We start from the raw sequence: 16,842 nt of genomic DNA, 5'->3' as shown, positions 1-16,842 counted from the left end.
AGTGAAATGGCAAGATTGAAATAACAAGCAATTGATCCATTTGTTCGTTTTCATAGGTAATTTTATTTGGTTTTTAGAAAAATATATACAATAAATGGAACCTCAGTTTTCTTAAATAGTTTTAAATTAAAAGTATGCAAGTGAGAGGACAAGTGTATTTCCACAGTCAGGACATCAACACTGTTTAATACAAAGTGGCAGATAGGCATTCTGCAGCAAGTCACAAACGTGTACAGGAATGGTAGGAAGTGAGTAGGAGCAGCTTGAGACCAGTGGGCTAGCCAGCTCAGACAACACAGTGGGGGTGAAAGTTCTATCTTGCCCCTTTAGTGTGAATTTAAGAAAAGAATGATTTGCCTATCCTAGCCACTACAGCTTTTGAGTACAAACGTTTGAATGTGGGGAGAAGGCCCTCCAGGGCTCTGCTAACAAGCTAAGTGGGCCAGCCGGAGCCTGCCCTTTCCGTTTGGTATTCAGCTGGACTGAGATGTATTAGGATTACCCGTCAGTCACAGTGCCACTGGTAGCAGATGTAATGAACTCAAAGGCTTGGAGTATTTGTAATGCCATTTGCTTTGGATGGGACCCCTGCTTTCTCCTGAACATTCTTCACGAATTCACAGTATCCAAGTGTTTGTGAAAGACCTTTTCATGTGGCAGCCGTCTGACTTCTACATAGTTTTGAGAAGTTAAGCAAGAAGGCAGCAGGAACTGCATTAGCTTCGTTTCAGCTCTGCCATTTCCCCTATATAATATACACTAGATTATACATACTATATACTACAGTTACTCCAGGCCTACTTCTCTAGGGGCACAGATGTTCCCTCCACTGGTTCTGGGGCTTTTCAAGGAACTGCAACCTAATCATCGCGCTAGCCAGAGGCCAGTCTGTCATGGGATTTCCTGAGGAGCTTAAACGGACTGGATTATACAACTGCCACCAGGAACCACCTTCCTTCCTCACTCCATGCATTTGCTAATACTTAAGCAAAGCAATGAGGCCAACGTCAGGAGCAACATCAGGCTTCGGGGTCGACACACACTTGCGTGAGTGGGAGAGAGAGGTAACAGGAAACAGGCCAGTTAGCCGTGGAGCTGGTGGTTCACTTAGGAATGAGAGGAAAGAGATCGGTATTTGGTTCTCTGTTCGTCTATTTCCTGTTTCGTTTTCTTGATGCAACTGAAGATCTCCTTAAAAAGCGCTTTGTATTCTGGTGGCGTCGAGGCGGTGGGGGAGCTGATGGGCTCTGGGGTGACAGAGGCTGGGTCCCAGCTGAGGGTGCTGGGCTTGGGCTGGGCGTTCAGGGCAGCCAGGTCCTTGGCCGGAGCCCGGGAGGTCTGCACAGCCTTGTGGGACAGGCTGTCCTCCTCCTGCTGGCACTTCTTCAGCAGCTCCTCGTACTTCGCCTTCAGGGCGCTGTACTGTGTGTCCACCTCGTGCAGAAGGGAGATGCCCCTCTGCTTCACTGCCTGGGCCCGGCGGATGCAGGTCTCCTCGTGGCCCCTCACAATGTCGCTGCCCGCCAGGCTGCTCAGCACTGTCTCACTGCTGCTACGCTTGAGGGGCTTCCTGTGCGCTTCGGGCACGGTCAGGAGCATCTCATCCAGCAGGCTCTGGCCGGGCTCTTTGAAAGGGACAAACAGAGAGTCCGGCACCAGCTTCTCCACCCCGTCCACAAAAGGGTGCTCCGCCTGCAGCATCTGCCGCATCTCGGCCACCTCTGCCTCCAGCTCCAGCACGCGGGCCCGGTAGGCGTCCGTGGCTCCCAGCTGCTGCTCCAGCTCGCTGTTCTCCTTCAGCACCAGCCCGTATTCCTCCTCCATGGTCACCCGCTTCTGCCGCTCCAGGCTCAGCTGGGCCTGCAGCATTGTCACTGTTTTCTTCAAATGCTCATTTTCTTCCTCATCGGGGCTTTGCTGACTTGGTAAGGAAGTGATCTTCTCGGCAAACACATGATCGTACACGAAGTGCCTGGGGGAAATATTGAAAGACTCTTACACAGGCCAACTGAGAAGGCAAAGAGGGAGGCTGATGATTTTTCTCCAACTACGTATTTTTGAGCTGTGATGTGACTGATTTTTTGCCTATTCCACCCTAGAGCAGTGGCTAAAATGAATGTGTGAGGCTGACAACACATGGAAGAAAACACAACTTTTGTAATTAATTTTTTTTTAAACATGAAAAATGCTATAGAACATCCGTTCCCAAAGACCAGTAGTATGACTGAGACTGTTCAAGGAGATCAGAACAGCCAGCGGTGCTCAATCTTGGCTGCAGATTAGAATCACCTGGGCAGTCCTAAAACATACTGACACCTGGGTCCCACCCCCATAGATGATGACCTAGCTGGTCTGCCACATGGACTAGAGGATTTGTATTTTTTAAAGCTCTTCCTATGATTCATAATATGCAGCTAAGACTGAGAACCATTGCTGCAGTGATTTTAAACCAAGAACAGACAGACATCAGAATCACCTGAATAGCCTTTTACTCATACCTAGAGATTCTGATTAGGCCTGATGGTGATCTGATGAACAGTCAAGTTGAGGCCCACCAAATGCACGAGCTGGTCTCTCTCCTGGTCAGAGTCCTGGGCAACTTGTAACTGTACTTATTTGCTACCTGCCTCTTCCTGAGACTGAAAGCTCCATGAGGGCAGAAACTGTGTCTGTTTTGCTCACCACTCCTCACATCTGGCATAGCACCTGCCTTACCACAGGTGTTCAAGAAATAGTTCTTAAATCAAGATTCAATCTCCAAAGTCTAAATTGTAAAAGGCTTTTCTTCAGGCAAAAAAAAAAAACAAACAAAAAACAAGCCTTCTGTTTGCCTGGATTTTGTTTTACTGAAATTTCAATTGGACTAAACAACAACAACAAAAACTATCACCTGTATGTTTAAGTGGTTTTGTTCAAACCACTGGTGGTCTAATAGCCAAGTGGCATTTCCTAAAAGGGTACTTTTAATCTACTGGGATCCAGAATGTGCCAATGACACGAGATGTTCTCCTGCTTGCAAATGGAAGGTGGGCTCTTACTGGCGGAGGTCATACAGCTCTTTCAAAGACGAGAAGCTGGGGGCCGACTTCTCCTGGTCATGCCTCCCCTGGCTCCTTCTCCTTTGGCTGGATGATTTCAGCTCCTCCACTTGGCTCTGGAGGTGATCAATGTTCATTTGCAGGCATTCAATCGTTTCAGTCAGACTGTGAGGAACAGACAGAAGCCAATTGCAGCTTGTCATATTAAATTAAAGGCATAAGCAGTGAGGAGAGCTTAGTTGGCAACCACTCAAACTGGGCTTTTGTAATTGGAAAAGACTTCTATTTAATCTCTATTCTCCATAGAGAATTAAATTAAAGCTTACCCCACACTGACCTGAACCCACTACAGCCATGTTCTATTCTAGTTTATACTAAATGACTTCCCCTAGGGCTTCTTCAACAGATTCTAAAGAATTTACCTCAGAATCTTTTGCTGTGAGGCCTTGCTGTCAGCAACGAGCTTTTGATTTGTTTCTTCCAGTTCCCTCGCTGTGACGTCTAATTGCTCATAAACCTTTGCATGCTGTTCATTCATCTGCCGCAGAAGCTCCACCTGCTTAGTCAGATACTGGAAGAGATAATTGTGACCAGGTTACACATTAAACATGTGGGATACCTGCAGTATTCCAGGTATAATACAGAATGTATCCTGCAATTCACTTCAATTCTGACACCACCTGGAGTGATAAGGGCTCAGTTCCACAAAACTGCCCCCAATTCAGGTACCAGAGGTAAGTCCTAGGGACCACCCGTCCTTTCGACCAAATAGCTATAATTTGGGAATTCCCATGACCTCCTCTCACATTCAATAATCTGCTAAAACAACACACAGGGCTTGGGAAAGGGATTTACTTACAGTTTTATTCTCAGATGCACCACCCTCCCTGGAAACCTCTTGGTCTCCTTTCAGAGTTTTACTGAAGCTTCATGGCACAGGCATGATTAATTAAATCATGGGCCACTGGTGAACAAACTTCATTCCAGTCCCTGACCCCTCTGCAGAGGCTGGGGACAGGGCTGAAAGTTCTAACCCTCTAATCATGTGGTCGGCTCCTCTGGTGAGCAGTCTCATTCTATTATTCAGGAAATTCCGAGGGATTCAGGACATGGGGACAAAGGTCGAATATATAGTTTTCATTATACCAAAATACCACAAGTTTATTTTACAAAATGAAGAACTTCAAATCTCAGTTAAACTACTTTTCTTAAAAGGAGCTGAGTACAGGCCGTCCTTTAGTTCCCCTAAAGCTCACCAATACAGTTTAGGCTGGTCTACTTTTATAAAGCACAAAACACACATAAAATTAATATTTGACAGGAAAATCTAGGCAAGACATGATAATCCCACAAGAGAAAACACTTGGAACACATCATCAAAGTTTAAGCAAAAATATATTTTACAGAAATAAGGGAAGCCTAAGAGGGAGGATTTTAGATGATTTTTGCTTGAAAAATATTTGATTTCTTTCTTCTAGGTGAGATATTCTGGACAAAAAATAGGGAAAAAAATACTGACTTAGCCAGAAAAAGATACTTTAACTTAATATTATTCAACAATATTTTTAATTCTGTGAGAATGTTGTCACCATAATCCTCCATATTTGTGAGAAATCTGAGAGATTATTTATTTTGCTAAGGGTGCTTTCCAATTGGCTGAGGATAAAGGGGAATAATCACAATTTTAATGCCTTGCTGTCACGTTACCTTGATTCCCTACCCCCGCATCTCCCCAACTCCCCCCTGCCGCTCGACTCCACTTGAAGACCATGAAACACTGTATCTATTCCATATGAAACAGTCATAATATTTCTCTGGGGGCACAACCAGAAAGAGGCAAAAGGTAAGTGTGAAGCATTACCAATGGCCAAATGGTAACAGACCAAAGACACAACTTTAAAAATACTTTCTCGAGGATCTTCAGACACATCTGTTAAGTATTTGCAAAGCTAATGGACTTCTTTCAAAGAACAGGCTACATGACTTTTAACGGGCTCTTTAGATGGCAGTGTGGCAGAGTTGAAAAAAGTATATGAGGTCTTTTTTCAAATCTAGTTACACAGTTCAGTAGCAATGTGTTGAGAAAACACTTCATTCTCACACCTTTTCATACCCCTGAAACTCTTGGCTGAGAATGCTTGGGAAAATTCTTTGAATTTTAGGAAGACAACACACACTTTATACCATCCTCAGTGAGGGCTGGGCAAAACCCTGTAATCAAGATTTAATACTCTCATCAGAGACTATGAGTCAAGATTACAGAAAGCCTCATGCAGGTTCACGTGAAGGTTTGCTGTCAAATGAATTTGCTGCACTTGGGCCAAAAAAAACCCTTGTTTTTATAGAGCTTTTTGGGTTCAGAATTTAAAATGAATTGTGGATCAGTTAGTATCTACCTTGTAGGACTGAAGGGGCTTCCCTCATAGCTCAGTTGGTAAAGAATCTGCCTGCAATGCAGGAGACCCTGGTTGACTCCTGGATCGGGAAGATCCCCTGAATAAGGGATAGGCTACCCACTCCAGTATTCTTGGGATTCCCTTGTGGCTCAGCTGGTAAAGAATCCGCCTGCAATGCCGGAGACCTGGGTTTGATCCCTGGGTTGGGAAGATCCCCTGGAAAAGGGAAAGGCTACCCACTCCAGTATTCTGGCCTAGAGAATTCCATAGACTGTATAGTCCATGGAGTCTCAAAGAATCGGACACAGCTGAGCGATTTTCACTTTGTAGGACTGAAAGTATTAAGTGAGGGAATGAGCACAAGGCATAGCACCTGTGAAAGCCTGTTTACTCCACTCCCTCAATGCCCACCAGCCTCTCCTAGAGGTGTGCCCTTCATCCTTCCCTCTCGCTAGCAATGTCCTGGTGGGTTCCTGTCACTGACGGGAATGTGTTCAATCTCTTCAGAACACTGGAGTGGAAAAAAGAATATAGAAATGTGTTTAATAGCTGCAGACATTCTGCAGGCTACTTTATGTCAATTATAAGGTCTCAAGTAGAGCTTCCCATGTGGCTCAGCAATAAAAAGTTTGCCTGCAATGCATGAGATGTGGGAGACTTGGGTTTGATCCCTGGGTTGGGAAGATCCCCTGCAGAAGGAAATAGCAACCCACTCCAGTATTCTTGCCAAGAAAATTCCATGGAAAGAGGAGCCTGGCAGGTTATAGTCCATGAGGTCACAAAGAGTTGGACATGACTGAGGAAGGAAACTATGACAAACCTAGATAGCATATCAAAAAGCAGAGACATCACTTTGCCAACAAAGATCTGTATAGTCAATCTATGGTTTTTTTTCCAGTAGTCCTGTACAGATGAAAGAGTTGGATCATAAAGAAAGCTGAGTGCCAAAGAATTGATGCTTTTGAATTGTGCTGGAAAAGACTCTTGAGAATCCCTTGGACTGCAAGGACATCAAACCAGTCAATCCCAAACAAAATCAACCCTGAATATTCACTGGAAGGACTGATGCTAAAGCTGAAGGATAGTTTGGCCACCTGATGCGAAGAGCAGACTTATTGGAAAAGACCCTGATGCTGGGAGAGGTTGAAGGCAAAAGCAGAAGAGAGCAGCAGAGCATGAGCTCATTAGGATAGCATCACCGACTCAATAGACACGAACTTGAGCAAACTCCGCGTGACAGAGGAGGACAGAGGAGCCTGGTGTGCTGAGTCCATGGGGTCAAACGTCTCAAGGATTCTTTGGGACAATTCACAACAATCTAAAAGTCTAATACATAGCATGTGTGTGTTTAGTCACTATGTCATGTCTGACTCTTTTGCGACCCAATGCACTGTAGCCTGCCAGGCTCCTCTGTCCATGGGATCTCCCAGGCAAGAATACTGGAGTGGGTTGCCATTTCCTTCTCCAGGGGATCTTCCTGACCCAGGGATTGAACCTGCTACTCCTGCACTGGAGGCAGCATAGACAAGACACTAATTAATTCAAGAGAGATTCCTGCCCAGTAACTGGATTATTCACATCCTCCTTAGGGTCTGCCCCTTTGAGCAGACGGGAGGCCAGTGCCCGTGGAAGTCTTGGTGGACAGAGGACCAGAGGAGAGAGACGGCCTGACGGGAGGCAGCAGTAGAGCAGCTGAGAGCACAGGCTGTGGGGCTGGAACTGGGTTTGGAGTCCCACTTTGCCGTTTCTAACTGGATGACTCCTATAAGCAACTCAGTTTTTCTAAGGTGCAATTTCTTCATCACCTAGGGAAGGGTTCAGCATGCTATCTTGCAAATGGTAAAACTGCTCAATAAAAGCAGCTATTTTATCTTATTTACAGTTAAGTTTTCAAACTTTTAATGTGCTAAAATTCATCTAGGGGATTTATAAAAGTATAAGAACCTGGGCCCCTTTCCCCTAAAACTGAGTCCATGAGACTGGGATTGAATCAGGATTCTGCATTTTTAGTAAAAACCCCAGATGATATTAGTATAAGTGGTCCGTGGATCACACTTATTGGAAAAATGTTGATCTCAGAAATGGAAAATCCTGGAAGCCTCCCCTCCTCCAAACCAATGTCCCTTTCTCATGGGTCTAGGAGACATAAACATTCACTTGGATCAACAATGAACAGCTTGCAGTTATTCAACAAAATTAGACTATATTTTAACTGTATCACAACAGCACTCTTTATCATGTTATACTGTGACATGTTCCTACAGTCATAATTCCCTGAAATCAACTCTTTTCGACCCCATGGACTGTAGCCCGTCAGGCTCCTCTGTCCATGGAATTCTCCAGGCAAGAATGCTGAAGTGGGATGCCATTCCCTTCTCCAGGAGGATCTTCCCAACCCAGGGATCGAACTTGGGTCTTCTGCATTGCAGGTGGATGCTTTACCGTCTGAGCCACCAGGAAAGCCCTCACATACTAAATTGTGAGTGCTTCTTCCTAAATTTTCAGTCCACCCAAATACTCTCTACAGATGGCTTATCTACTGCATTTTAAAACACTTTAAATGGATAACTTCAAACATACATAAATGCAGAAAAAATGGTCTAACAAACCTTCATCACATCATCCAATTTCAACAACTGTCAATACACAATCTTGTTTCATCTCTTCTATTCTCCCAAGCCTCAATCAATTTAAAGCAAATCCAAGACAGCTTAAATATACATATTTATATATCTCTAAGTGATAAGACTTCATTTTAACCACAATTCAAATCATACCTTTAAAAACCCCAACAATGCCTTAATATCATCTGTTATGTTTTAGTATTAGCATTTTCCTGTCTCAATGTTTTTTCCAGTTTCATTTGTAGTCCTTATTTCCCACTCAGGGGGTAATTTTATCTTGAAATTGTGGAGCTGTCTCACGCTAAGGCAAGCTCCTTCTTCCTTTAGGGCCTTTGTTATCCTCCTCTCCCCTCTCCCAGGGCCTCACTTTTCCTGGCTGGCTCCATCTAATCCAGCAGTTCTTGACCTGAGGTCCCTGGGCAGAATTGAGAGGATCCAAGAACTTGGTTGGAAGAAAAGTTATACCTTCATTTTCACTAACTTCTAACTGAAATTTAGCATTTTCTTCAATTAGGAATGGAAGCAACAAATCACCAGTAGTATGAGGAATCCTTAGGAGTTCATCACCACCAGAAACCACAGTTATCATATGATAGTGGTTGCAGAAATCCTGATTTATTTCATCACTATTTGAAATTACAATTTTTAGATTACCATTTGATTTTGATATTTAATGTATTAATAAACACATGTTAATATATCAGAAATTTATTTTTTCAGTATTTTAATAGTCATTTCAATATAACCAATTCCCTTTGTAATTCTGTGTATTTTATGTATTTTAAGAGGGTCATCAAAGAGTCACTAGAAAGCCAAAGGGATCCATAGCATAAAGATGGCTAAAACATTCAAGATTATCCTTTAGGCCTCCATCCAAACATAAAGGATTCAGAAGCCTTTCTAGGCCACCCCGTTTAAAGCAGCACCACTCCCAAGGGACGCTGTCGTTGGGTTGGCCAAAAACTTTGCTTGGGTTTTTCCATAAGACATTATGGAATAATTTCTCTCAAAACACTTTGCACTTAATAAACAACCAAATTGCTTACTTAACATCATAGTCTTTCTAATGCTCCTTGAAGAAGGGAAGTGTCTTATATATCTAGTCCATTGAGCACAATTCTTGATCCACAATAGGGACTAAAAAAATATTGGTAACTGACAATTTCTAGACCTCTCTTCACAATAGCTTATCATGCCCAGTACCACAACTCAGACTGCTGGAATGTTGAGAGGATCATTCAGAGAGGCTGAGAAGAGCTTTGGCTATAGCCCTTTTGGGAAAAGGCCCTGTTAGTCCCTAATTCTTCCCCCCTGGCTCCATTTACAGATAATTTCTCTGTGTTTATTCCCCATGGCACAGCTATGCCCCAGCAATCTGAAACAGACTTTTTTTAAACAAGTCTCTCTTACATGGGCCCCAAGATATTGAACCTTTTGTGACCAGTATAAAGGAAACAAGTCAGTATGTAAATAAGTACAAAGAGGCTGTTTAGAAAACTACAGTAGGTCCCCCTTATTTGATATATAAAAACCTGTGGGGGGTGGGAAAATATAATGAAACTGATTAGGAAGAACTTGTGATATTTTGGTCTTAGATGACTTGGCTTAGGACAACCTGAAGAATGGCAGGGAGCTTGTTTTCATGTAGTAGGAGTTTAATCTTATTATTATTATTAAATCAAAGCTAATCAGAAAAGCCCTTCACTTCTCCAAGACTCTGTGATAGGTTACCTAACAAAGGAGTCTGACTAAACTGGTCAGCAACTTCTAAGAAAAATGTTGAGCCCTCTCAGCAAACAGTGAGTGATATGAGACCAGAGAATCAGAATCCATGTAGTCAGACATTGCTTTAAGGTTGGCCTCTAAAACTTCAAATTAGTATTTAATCAAATTTTTCCAATTCTACAAGGAAATGGGTTAGCTTATTTTCTACCCTTTAAAGGCATGGCTATGCTTCCTATGTTCTGGTTTTTTCAATTCAGAATCTTTGATCACAGCCTCAAATAAATCTGCCTGGACTGCAGAGATCCTAAAATTCAAGTGTCAAAAAGAGCTTGAGTACACAAGTATTTGCCATACTAAACAGGGGAGAGTGACGAGGGGATATTTAAGCAAAACAGTGGCAGAAGGGGAACATGAGGGTAGCAAAATCATAGGCAAAAATGTCAACTTATAGCCAAGAGTATCAAAGTTTAAGTTCTGTGGGTTGTCTCCCAAATGTCTTAGAATATGTACAGAATGTCACCTCAAAGGAGTATATGCCTTTTAGGAGTATAAGGTCCAGGTTATATGAAAAAAGCTATAAGTAGGCTGCCTTTACAATTGAGGCAAACCTTTGAAAAAGGCCACAAGGATTATATTAACACCTATTTGCAACTGTAGAACCCTGACCTGGAATGCTGAAAAGACAGACACAGCCAAACACTCATAAGGAATGGAATGGAAATTTGGCTTTTATGTAGTGTTGGGATTATCCTGATATTAAAGATTACATCCCAACTCCTCTGAACTTAGTATCAAAATGACCTTCCACAACACTGAAGAAATGTTTCCCACTACCTTTGAAAAACCTCTCTCTCCTGATTAAAATTTCCCTTGGATGAAATTTAGGAAAAAGTTAAAAAGTATGAAATATGAAAATAAAAACCACTTATAATCTCATTATTAAAAGCTTTGCTTGTTTTAATTTAGATCTACTTTCCAGTAATTGAAAAGGATTTATTTTTTTCAGAATTAAGATTCTTTCATTGCTAAAATTCTTGAAACATGGATCAACAGTGCAACAATTCATACTGTCCAAAATATATACACTTAAATATATATGTGTATATATCATTTCATCGCCTCAGAACAGCCCTGTGCTAATGTCATGCAAGCGTTCTTATCACCATTACACAGCAGAGCAAACAGGATCTGAGAGGTAATTCATTGGCCTAAAATCTAGCCAAAGAATGCTCAAACTACTGCACAACTGCACTCATCTCACATGCTAGCAAAGTAATATTCAAACTTCTCTAAGCCAGGCTTCAATAGTATGTGAACTGTGAACTTCCAGATGTTCAAGCTGGATTTAGAAAAGGCAGAGGAACCAGATACCAAATTGCCAACATCCACTGGAACATCAAAAAAGCAAGAGAGTTTCAGAAAAACATCTACTTTCGCTTTATTGACTATGCCAAAGCCTTTAACTGTGTGGACCACAACAAACTGTGGAAAATTCATCAAGAGATGGGAATACCAGACCACCTGACCTACCTCTTGAGAAATCTGTATGCAGGTCAAGAAGCAACAGTTAGAACTGGACATGGAGTAACAAAGGAGTCTGACTGGAACCAGAACAGACTGGTTCCAAACCGGGAAAGGAGTATGCCAAGGCTGTATATTGTCACCCTGCTTATTTACTTATATGCAGAGTACATCATGAGAAACACTGGACTGGATGAAGCACAAGCTGGAATCAAGATTGCCGGGATAAATATCAATAACCTCACATATGCAGATGACACCACCCTTATGGCAGAAAGCAAGGAAGAACTAAAGAGCCTCTTGATGAAAGTCAAAGAGGAGAGTGCAAAAACTGGCTTAAAACTTAGCATTCAGAAAACTAAGATCATGGCACCTGGTCCCATCACTTCATGGCAAATAGATGGAGAAACAGTGGAAACAGTGACAGACTTAATTTTTTAGCCTCCAAAATCACTGCAGATGGTGATTGCAGCCATGAAATGAAAAGACGCTTACTCCTTGGAAGAAAAGTTAGGACCAACTCAGACAGCTTACTAAAAAGCAGAGACATTACTTTGTCAACAAAGATCCATCTAGTCAAAGCTATGGTTTTTCCAGTAGTCATGTATGCATGTGAAAGTTCAACTATAAAGAAACCTGAGTGCCAAAGAATTGATGCTTTTGAACTGTGGTGTTGGAGAAGACTCTTGAGAGTCCCTTGGACTGCAAGGAGATCCAACCAGTCCATTCTGAAGGAGATCAGCCCTGAATATTCACTGGAAGGACTAATGCTGAAGCTGAAAGTCCAACACTTTGGCCACCTGATGCAAAGAGCTGACTCATTTGAAAAGACCCTGATGCTGGGAAAGATTGAAGGCGGGAGGAGAAGGGGACGACAAAGGATGAGATGGTTGGATGGCATCACCAACACGATGGACATGAGTTTGAGCCAGCTTTGGGAGTTGGTGATGGACAGGGAAGTCTGGCGTGCTGCAGTCCATGGGGTCACAAAGAGTTGGACATGACTGAGCGATTGGACTGAACTGAACTGAAAGTCTAGCTATTTGGTATGGAATTGAGAGTTTAGGTCTGAATCTTCTAACACTGAGGTCAGAGCTTCTTCCACTTCCTTTCAAAATCTCCAGAGGTGGAAACATTTAGGAATTATTGGAAGTGCTTTGTAAACTGCTTATCTGTCCTCTGTTAAGATATTGATTTGAACAAGTACTCATTGATTATCTACTATGTTTGAAAGACCATGAATAAACACAGCAACAGCCTTCAAAGTTGCAGTGGAAAATGGGAAGGTAAGGCGGGGCGGGGAGAGAAGGAGACTAAAACAAATCAAGAAATAAGTATAATATACAGTAGAATATTGATAAATGTAGTAGGGGAAGCACAGAATGCTTTAAAATTTTCAAGGAAGACATGAGCTCTTGAAATAAGGGGCCCTACGGCCAGACTCCTTTGACTCCTGTGGGGATAATGCAGGTTTCCAGGCAGAGAAGCAACAAAAACTCAAGGCTGTAGGCTGCTCACACAACTGTCAGAAACTTTAAGAGAATCCAATCACGTTTGATGGTGTCAGATCTCATTATTCTCCAAAGCTTCTCTCCTTCTCTTCAGCCAAGAAAAAAACACTTGCTCTGGAATCTTGAAAAATCAGATGCTGAGTAAAAGCCACAAAGGCTATATAGGCATCTCTGGAGCCAATCATTACTTTCAAAGCTTATTTAATCTTTTTTTTTTAAAAAACATAATGCCTAACAAAATACTGATCAATTTTTATGAGGACTGTTTGAAACCCACAAACAGTTTTTGAAAGCATACTTGTAGTTCTACTGAGAAAATATCCTTTGACAGTTTCCTAGTTGTCTATTTCCATAATGAGTCACAGTTTGGGGGATTTTATCCTAGTATTTTCACCAGTTCCCCATCATTCTTCATCCACTCTTGAGTAGTTTGTTCCAGGACTATTTTCTGGCTGATTTAAAATTTCTCTGGGTTGGTAGAGAGGTTCCTTTTTGGTTTTCAATATATTTTCTAAATTTAAAAAATGATCCATGTATTACTTTCCAAATCAGGAAAATTTCCAATGGACATTCTAAAAAGTTAGTTTAAAACTTGTACAAGTCACTTGTGTAAGTGACTCCATTTATGTAAAGTTCAAAGATAGGCTAAACTGATATATAAGGGTATTAGAGTGCTGCTTAGTGGGGGTGGTGACTGGAAGAGCTGATAATGTTATTTCTTTTTTTTCTAATTTTTTTATTTTTAAAATTTTTGGCTGTACTGGGTCTTCATTGCCGCACAGGCTTTTCTCTAGTTGCAGAGAGCAGTAATGCATGGGTTTCTCATTGTGGTGGCTTCTCTTGTTGCAGAGCACAAGAAGCTCTAGGCGAGTGGGCTTCAGTAGTTGTGGCATCTGGGCTCTAGAGCGCAGGCTCAATAGCTGTGGCACAGGGCTTGGCTGCTCCACAGTATGTGGGATCTTCCCCGACTGGCACGCAGATTCTTTACCACTGAGCCACCAAGGAAGCCCACTTTCTCATTTCTCATCTGGCTGTTGGCTGCAAGGGTATTTTTATGAAAATTATCTGACCTAGCATTTGTGTTTTTTTCTGCATATTTTTTTTAAAGTTTACTTAAAAGAGAAAAAAAGACATCAGGTTTGAATTAAAGGAAGAGTCCTTATAAAGTTTAGGGGGCTCTCCACGGGTATAATGATAAGAGACACTATACATACTGCATGGGTCATCATTTAGTAGAGAATTAGGTTCTTCAGCTGCCTGGTTACTTTTATGAGAGTGTTCAAGCCATCCTTGGTATAGACTATTGGACAGAGATCTTGGAAGTCTGTCGTGATCTGCAAGTCTGCCTGGGCACAGGTATAAATCGAGCAGGCAGTAAGTCTAGTCTGTAGGAGGCCCCTGGCTGGTAAGTGGGTTTAGACAGAATTGCCATTTCATCCCACCCCTTATTGACTTTCAGGAAGCGATTTATAAAGAGAAAGAAAAAAGTCAACCATAATGGCAGAGAAGAAGTCTAAGATTTCTAAAGAGAAGAAATCTTTGTTCTTACGCAAAAAATAGCTTTTGATAAAGAGTGAAATGGTGAACACTACAATACTTGGTCTATGAACCACTGGATTACAGAAGCAAGAGATCTATGGAAATGTTTCTGGAAGTACTCCAGGCTAAAGTTACTCAATTAGCTTTATATTAATACATATAGTTGATTGTATATTTACTCAATCATTAAGGTCTGACCTGGATACTTCATTTCTATTATCCTTTTCAATATCTCATAAGAGTCAGGGGTTGGGGAGAGGTGACTGCTGGGGCCATGGTACCACCTCTGTGTGAAAGCCTGAATACAAACAATTTTTAAGGAAAAAAATCTTATAGAAGACATTAGATAGTGGAGTGTTATTTATACATTTGGATAATCTCAAAGATCTTTGGATTTTTTTCAGAATGTCAATGATCTCTTTTAATTGTTTAATTATTTTCAATACCACAGAAAACAAAAGTAGAAAGACAGGTAACTTAGATCATAAAGCAATTGTGTTTGTCATCCTTACAGTAACAAATAGGCATCATTCTCTAATTATACAAATACTTGGACTTTTTAAATCTGTATTTGGCAGATGTGCTAAAATAAGTATTCACTACAGTATTCAGTTATGGTGATTTGTAGGTGCTTTCATGGAAAACACCAATACAAGGTATGAAGACTATTCAGATAAATGTACCACACAGTACATGATAATCTTCAGGTATATGCCCTGGGACCACTCTATGAAACCTTCCAATCAGTTGAAAAACAAAGCCCACAAAACAAAACAGGAATGAGTTTCTTGATCATGTATGACACTTGGATATCACAGTTTTAAAATGCCTGGTTTTCCTGCATTTTTAGGTTTCTGCCCAATTCTATGAGTAATAAATTCAACTTTAGGTATGGGAAGTTCTATGCTCTTCTGATATAGAATATACTTAAAATGATAGCTGATGACTTCAATATCATTACAAGGTACACCTTTCTAGAATTATAAAAGCATTTTTTGTCACATCACTGGCTAAATTCATAAACCCTGAGATGGGGGAGGGGAATCTACTGTATGCATCTTAATTATGATCACTATGTAAAAGTAAGAATACTGAAATGATAAATTTGTCTTAGTTTTAATGACAGGTTTATTTGTATTCAAAAATGGAAATCTGTAATTTCGATTGAAGTCAAGGACTATGTCATCTACTCTGCCTTTCTAGCACCTGGTTCAGTGTATAATCAGAGCCTAGTAAGTTCTGACCCTGATGAATGGGTTCTGCGTTCTAAGGTCTTCTACATTTTCCTGCACAGAGACTTATAAGAGTCCTGGTTCTACTGTATCAATTTGAGAGGAAGGAGCTACAATTTAAGTGCAAGACTTTTTTAAGGTGGGAGGGTAGTCTGGGGGATGAAATGTTCTGATGGACAATTGTTTTGTTAATATCCATAACTATCATCTTTACAGTCACCTGGCCTACACATAGTTGGGCTACATTAATGGGACCATTTACAAGACAGCACTTCCATTTTAAAGCCTTGAGCTTACATCTTTCATATCAGGTACTACAATTTTAACATTTTTCATCAAATTTAGGATGGTGTTTGGTTAAGGGGAGGGGATGCAGCCAAGTGGGGTCTACAGAGGGAGTCTCAACAGACAGTTTTCTTTCTCAGTCTGGTTGGTGGGTACAAGGGTACCCACTATATTTTTCTCTTGTACCTCTTTGCAAATCTTAAATATTACATAATTCATTTTTAAAAGAAAAAAATAAAAAACTGAACGTAATATTCACAGCTTTACTTTGCTTCACATATTGGTAAATACTGGACCATTTACTTCTAAGTATACTTCACCAAGGGAGTAGAGAGAAATGCTTTTCATCATAGCAGATTTATATACTGCGAAAGCTTAAAGACAGTAAAAATCAACCTCTATACACTTTCCATGGTTCTTAATACTTGAAAAGTCTATGTTATAAACATTACTTTTAATTGCAAGTGTTACTTTAGTAGAATACAATTGGTATAAGAGCAGAGACAGCCAATACTGCAAAAGTAACTCTCCCGTTGAGTAAATTACCTCGATTTCCTGTAACTGCTCCTGATTGGTTGTGTACATCTGCTGAAGAGAATCCTCCAACTCTGTGTTTCGATCCAGTAATGTCTTCCCAAGCTCAGCTGCAAGTTGGAGATCTAGCACAACAAGAAATCCTATTAGGTTAGTGCAAATGATCTCATTTCAACTTTTTACATAAGCCAGGGCTTAGAATAGGAATGAACTAAAACCCAACCCATGTACAAAGTTTACCTTAGATCCCAGTGGAAGATGGAATGGCTCAGAAGGAAACCCAGATTCTACTTAAAGTTCAGGGACAATGGGGCCTTTTACCTGGTACTGTACTCTTGATGTGCCCTTACTGACAAGACGTCAAGAATAGTGATGTACTTTATGAAGGTGTATTCATTTGTTTAGGAATGATCATTCAGCATTGTGACATCTAAGTT

At 41.1% G+C, this 16,842-nt stretch overlaps 1 protein-coding gene across 1 annotated transcript in view; it reads right to left on the bottom strand.

Annotated features, from left to right (window-relative positions):
* The window catches only part of CDR2 (cerebellar degeneration related protein 2), a 28,094-nt gene continuing 11,252 nt past the window's right edge, over nt 1–16,842 (bottom strand). The window contains exons 2-5 of the mRNA XM_068968001.1: nt 16,418–16,530; nt 3,461–3,609; nt 3,039–3,203; nt 1–1,972 (exon numbers count right to left, since the gene is read on the bottom strand). Coding sequence (XP_068824102.1) covers nt 1,108–1,972; nt 3,039–3,203; nt 3,461–3,609; nt 16,418–16,530 — 1,292 coding nt within the window. The 3' untranslated portion in view covers nt 1–1,107. The remainder of the gene's footprint in view (nt 1,973–3,038; nt 3,204–3,460; nt 3,610–16,417; nt 16,531–16,842) is intronic.

Source organism: Capricornis sumatraensis, chromosome 3 (assembly GCF_032405125.1).
Source record: "Capricornis sumatraensis isolate serow.1 chromosome 3, serow.2, whole genome shotgun sequence".
Lineage (NCBI taxonomy): Eukaryota > Metazoa > Chordata > Mammalia > Artiodactyla > Bovidae > Capricornis > Capricornis sumatraensis.
Note: the sequence above shows the minus strand (reverse complement) of the source record. Positions and strands in the feature narration are given on the sequence as shown.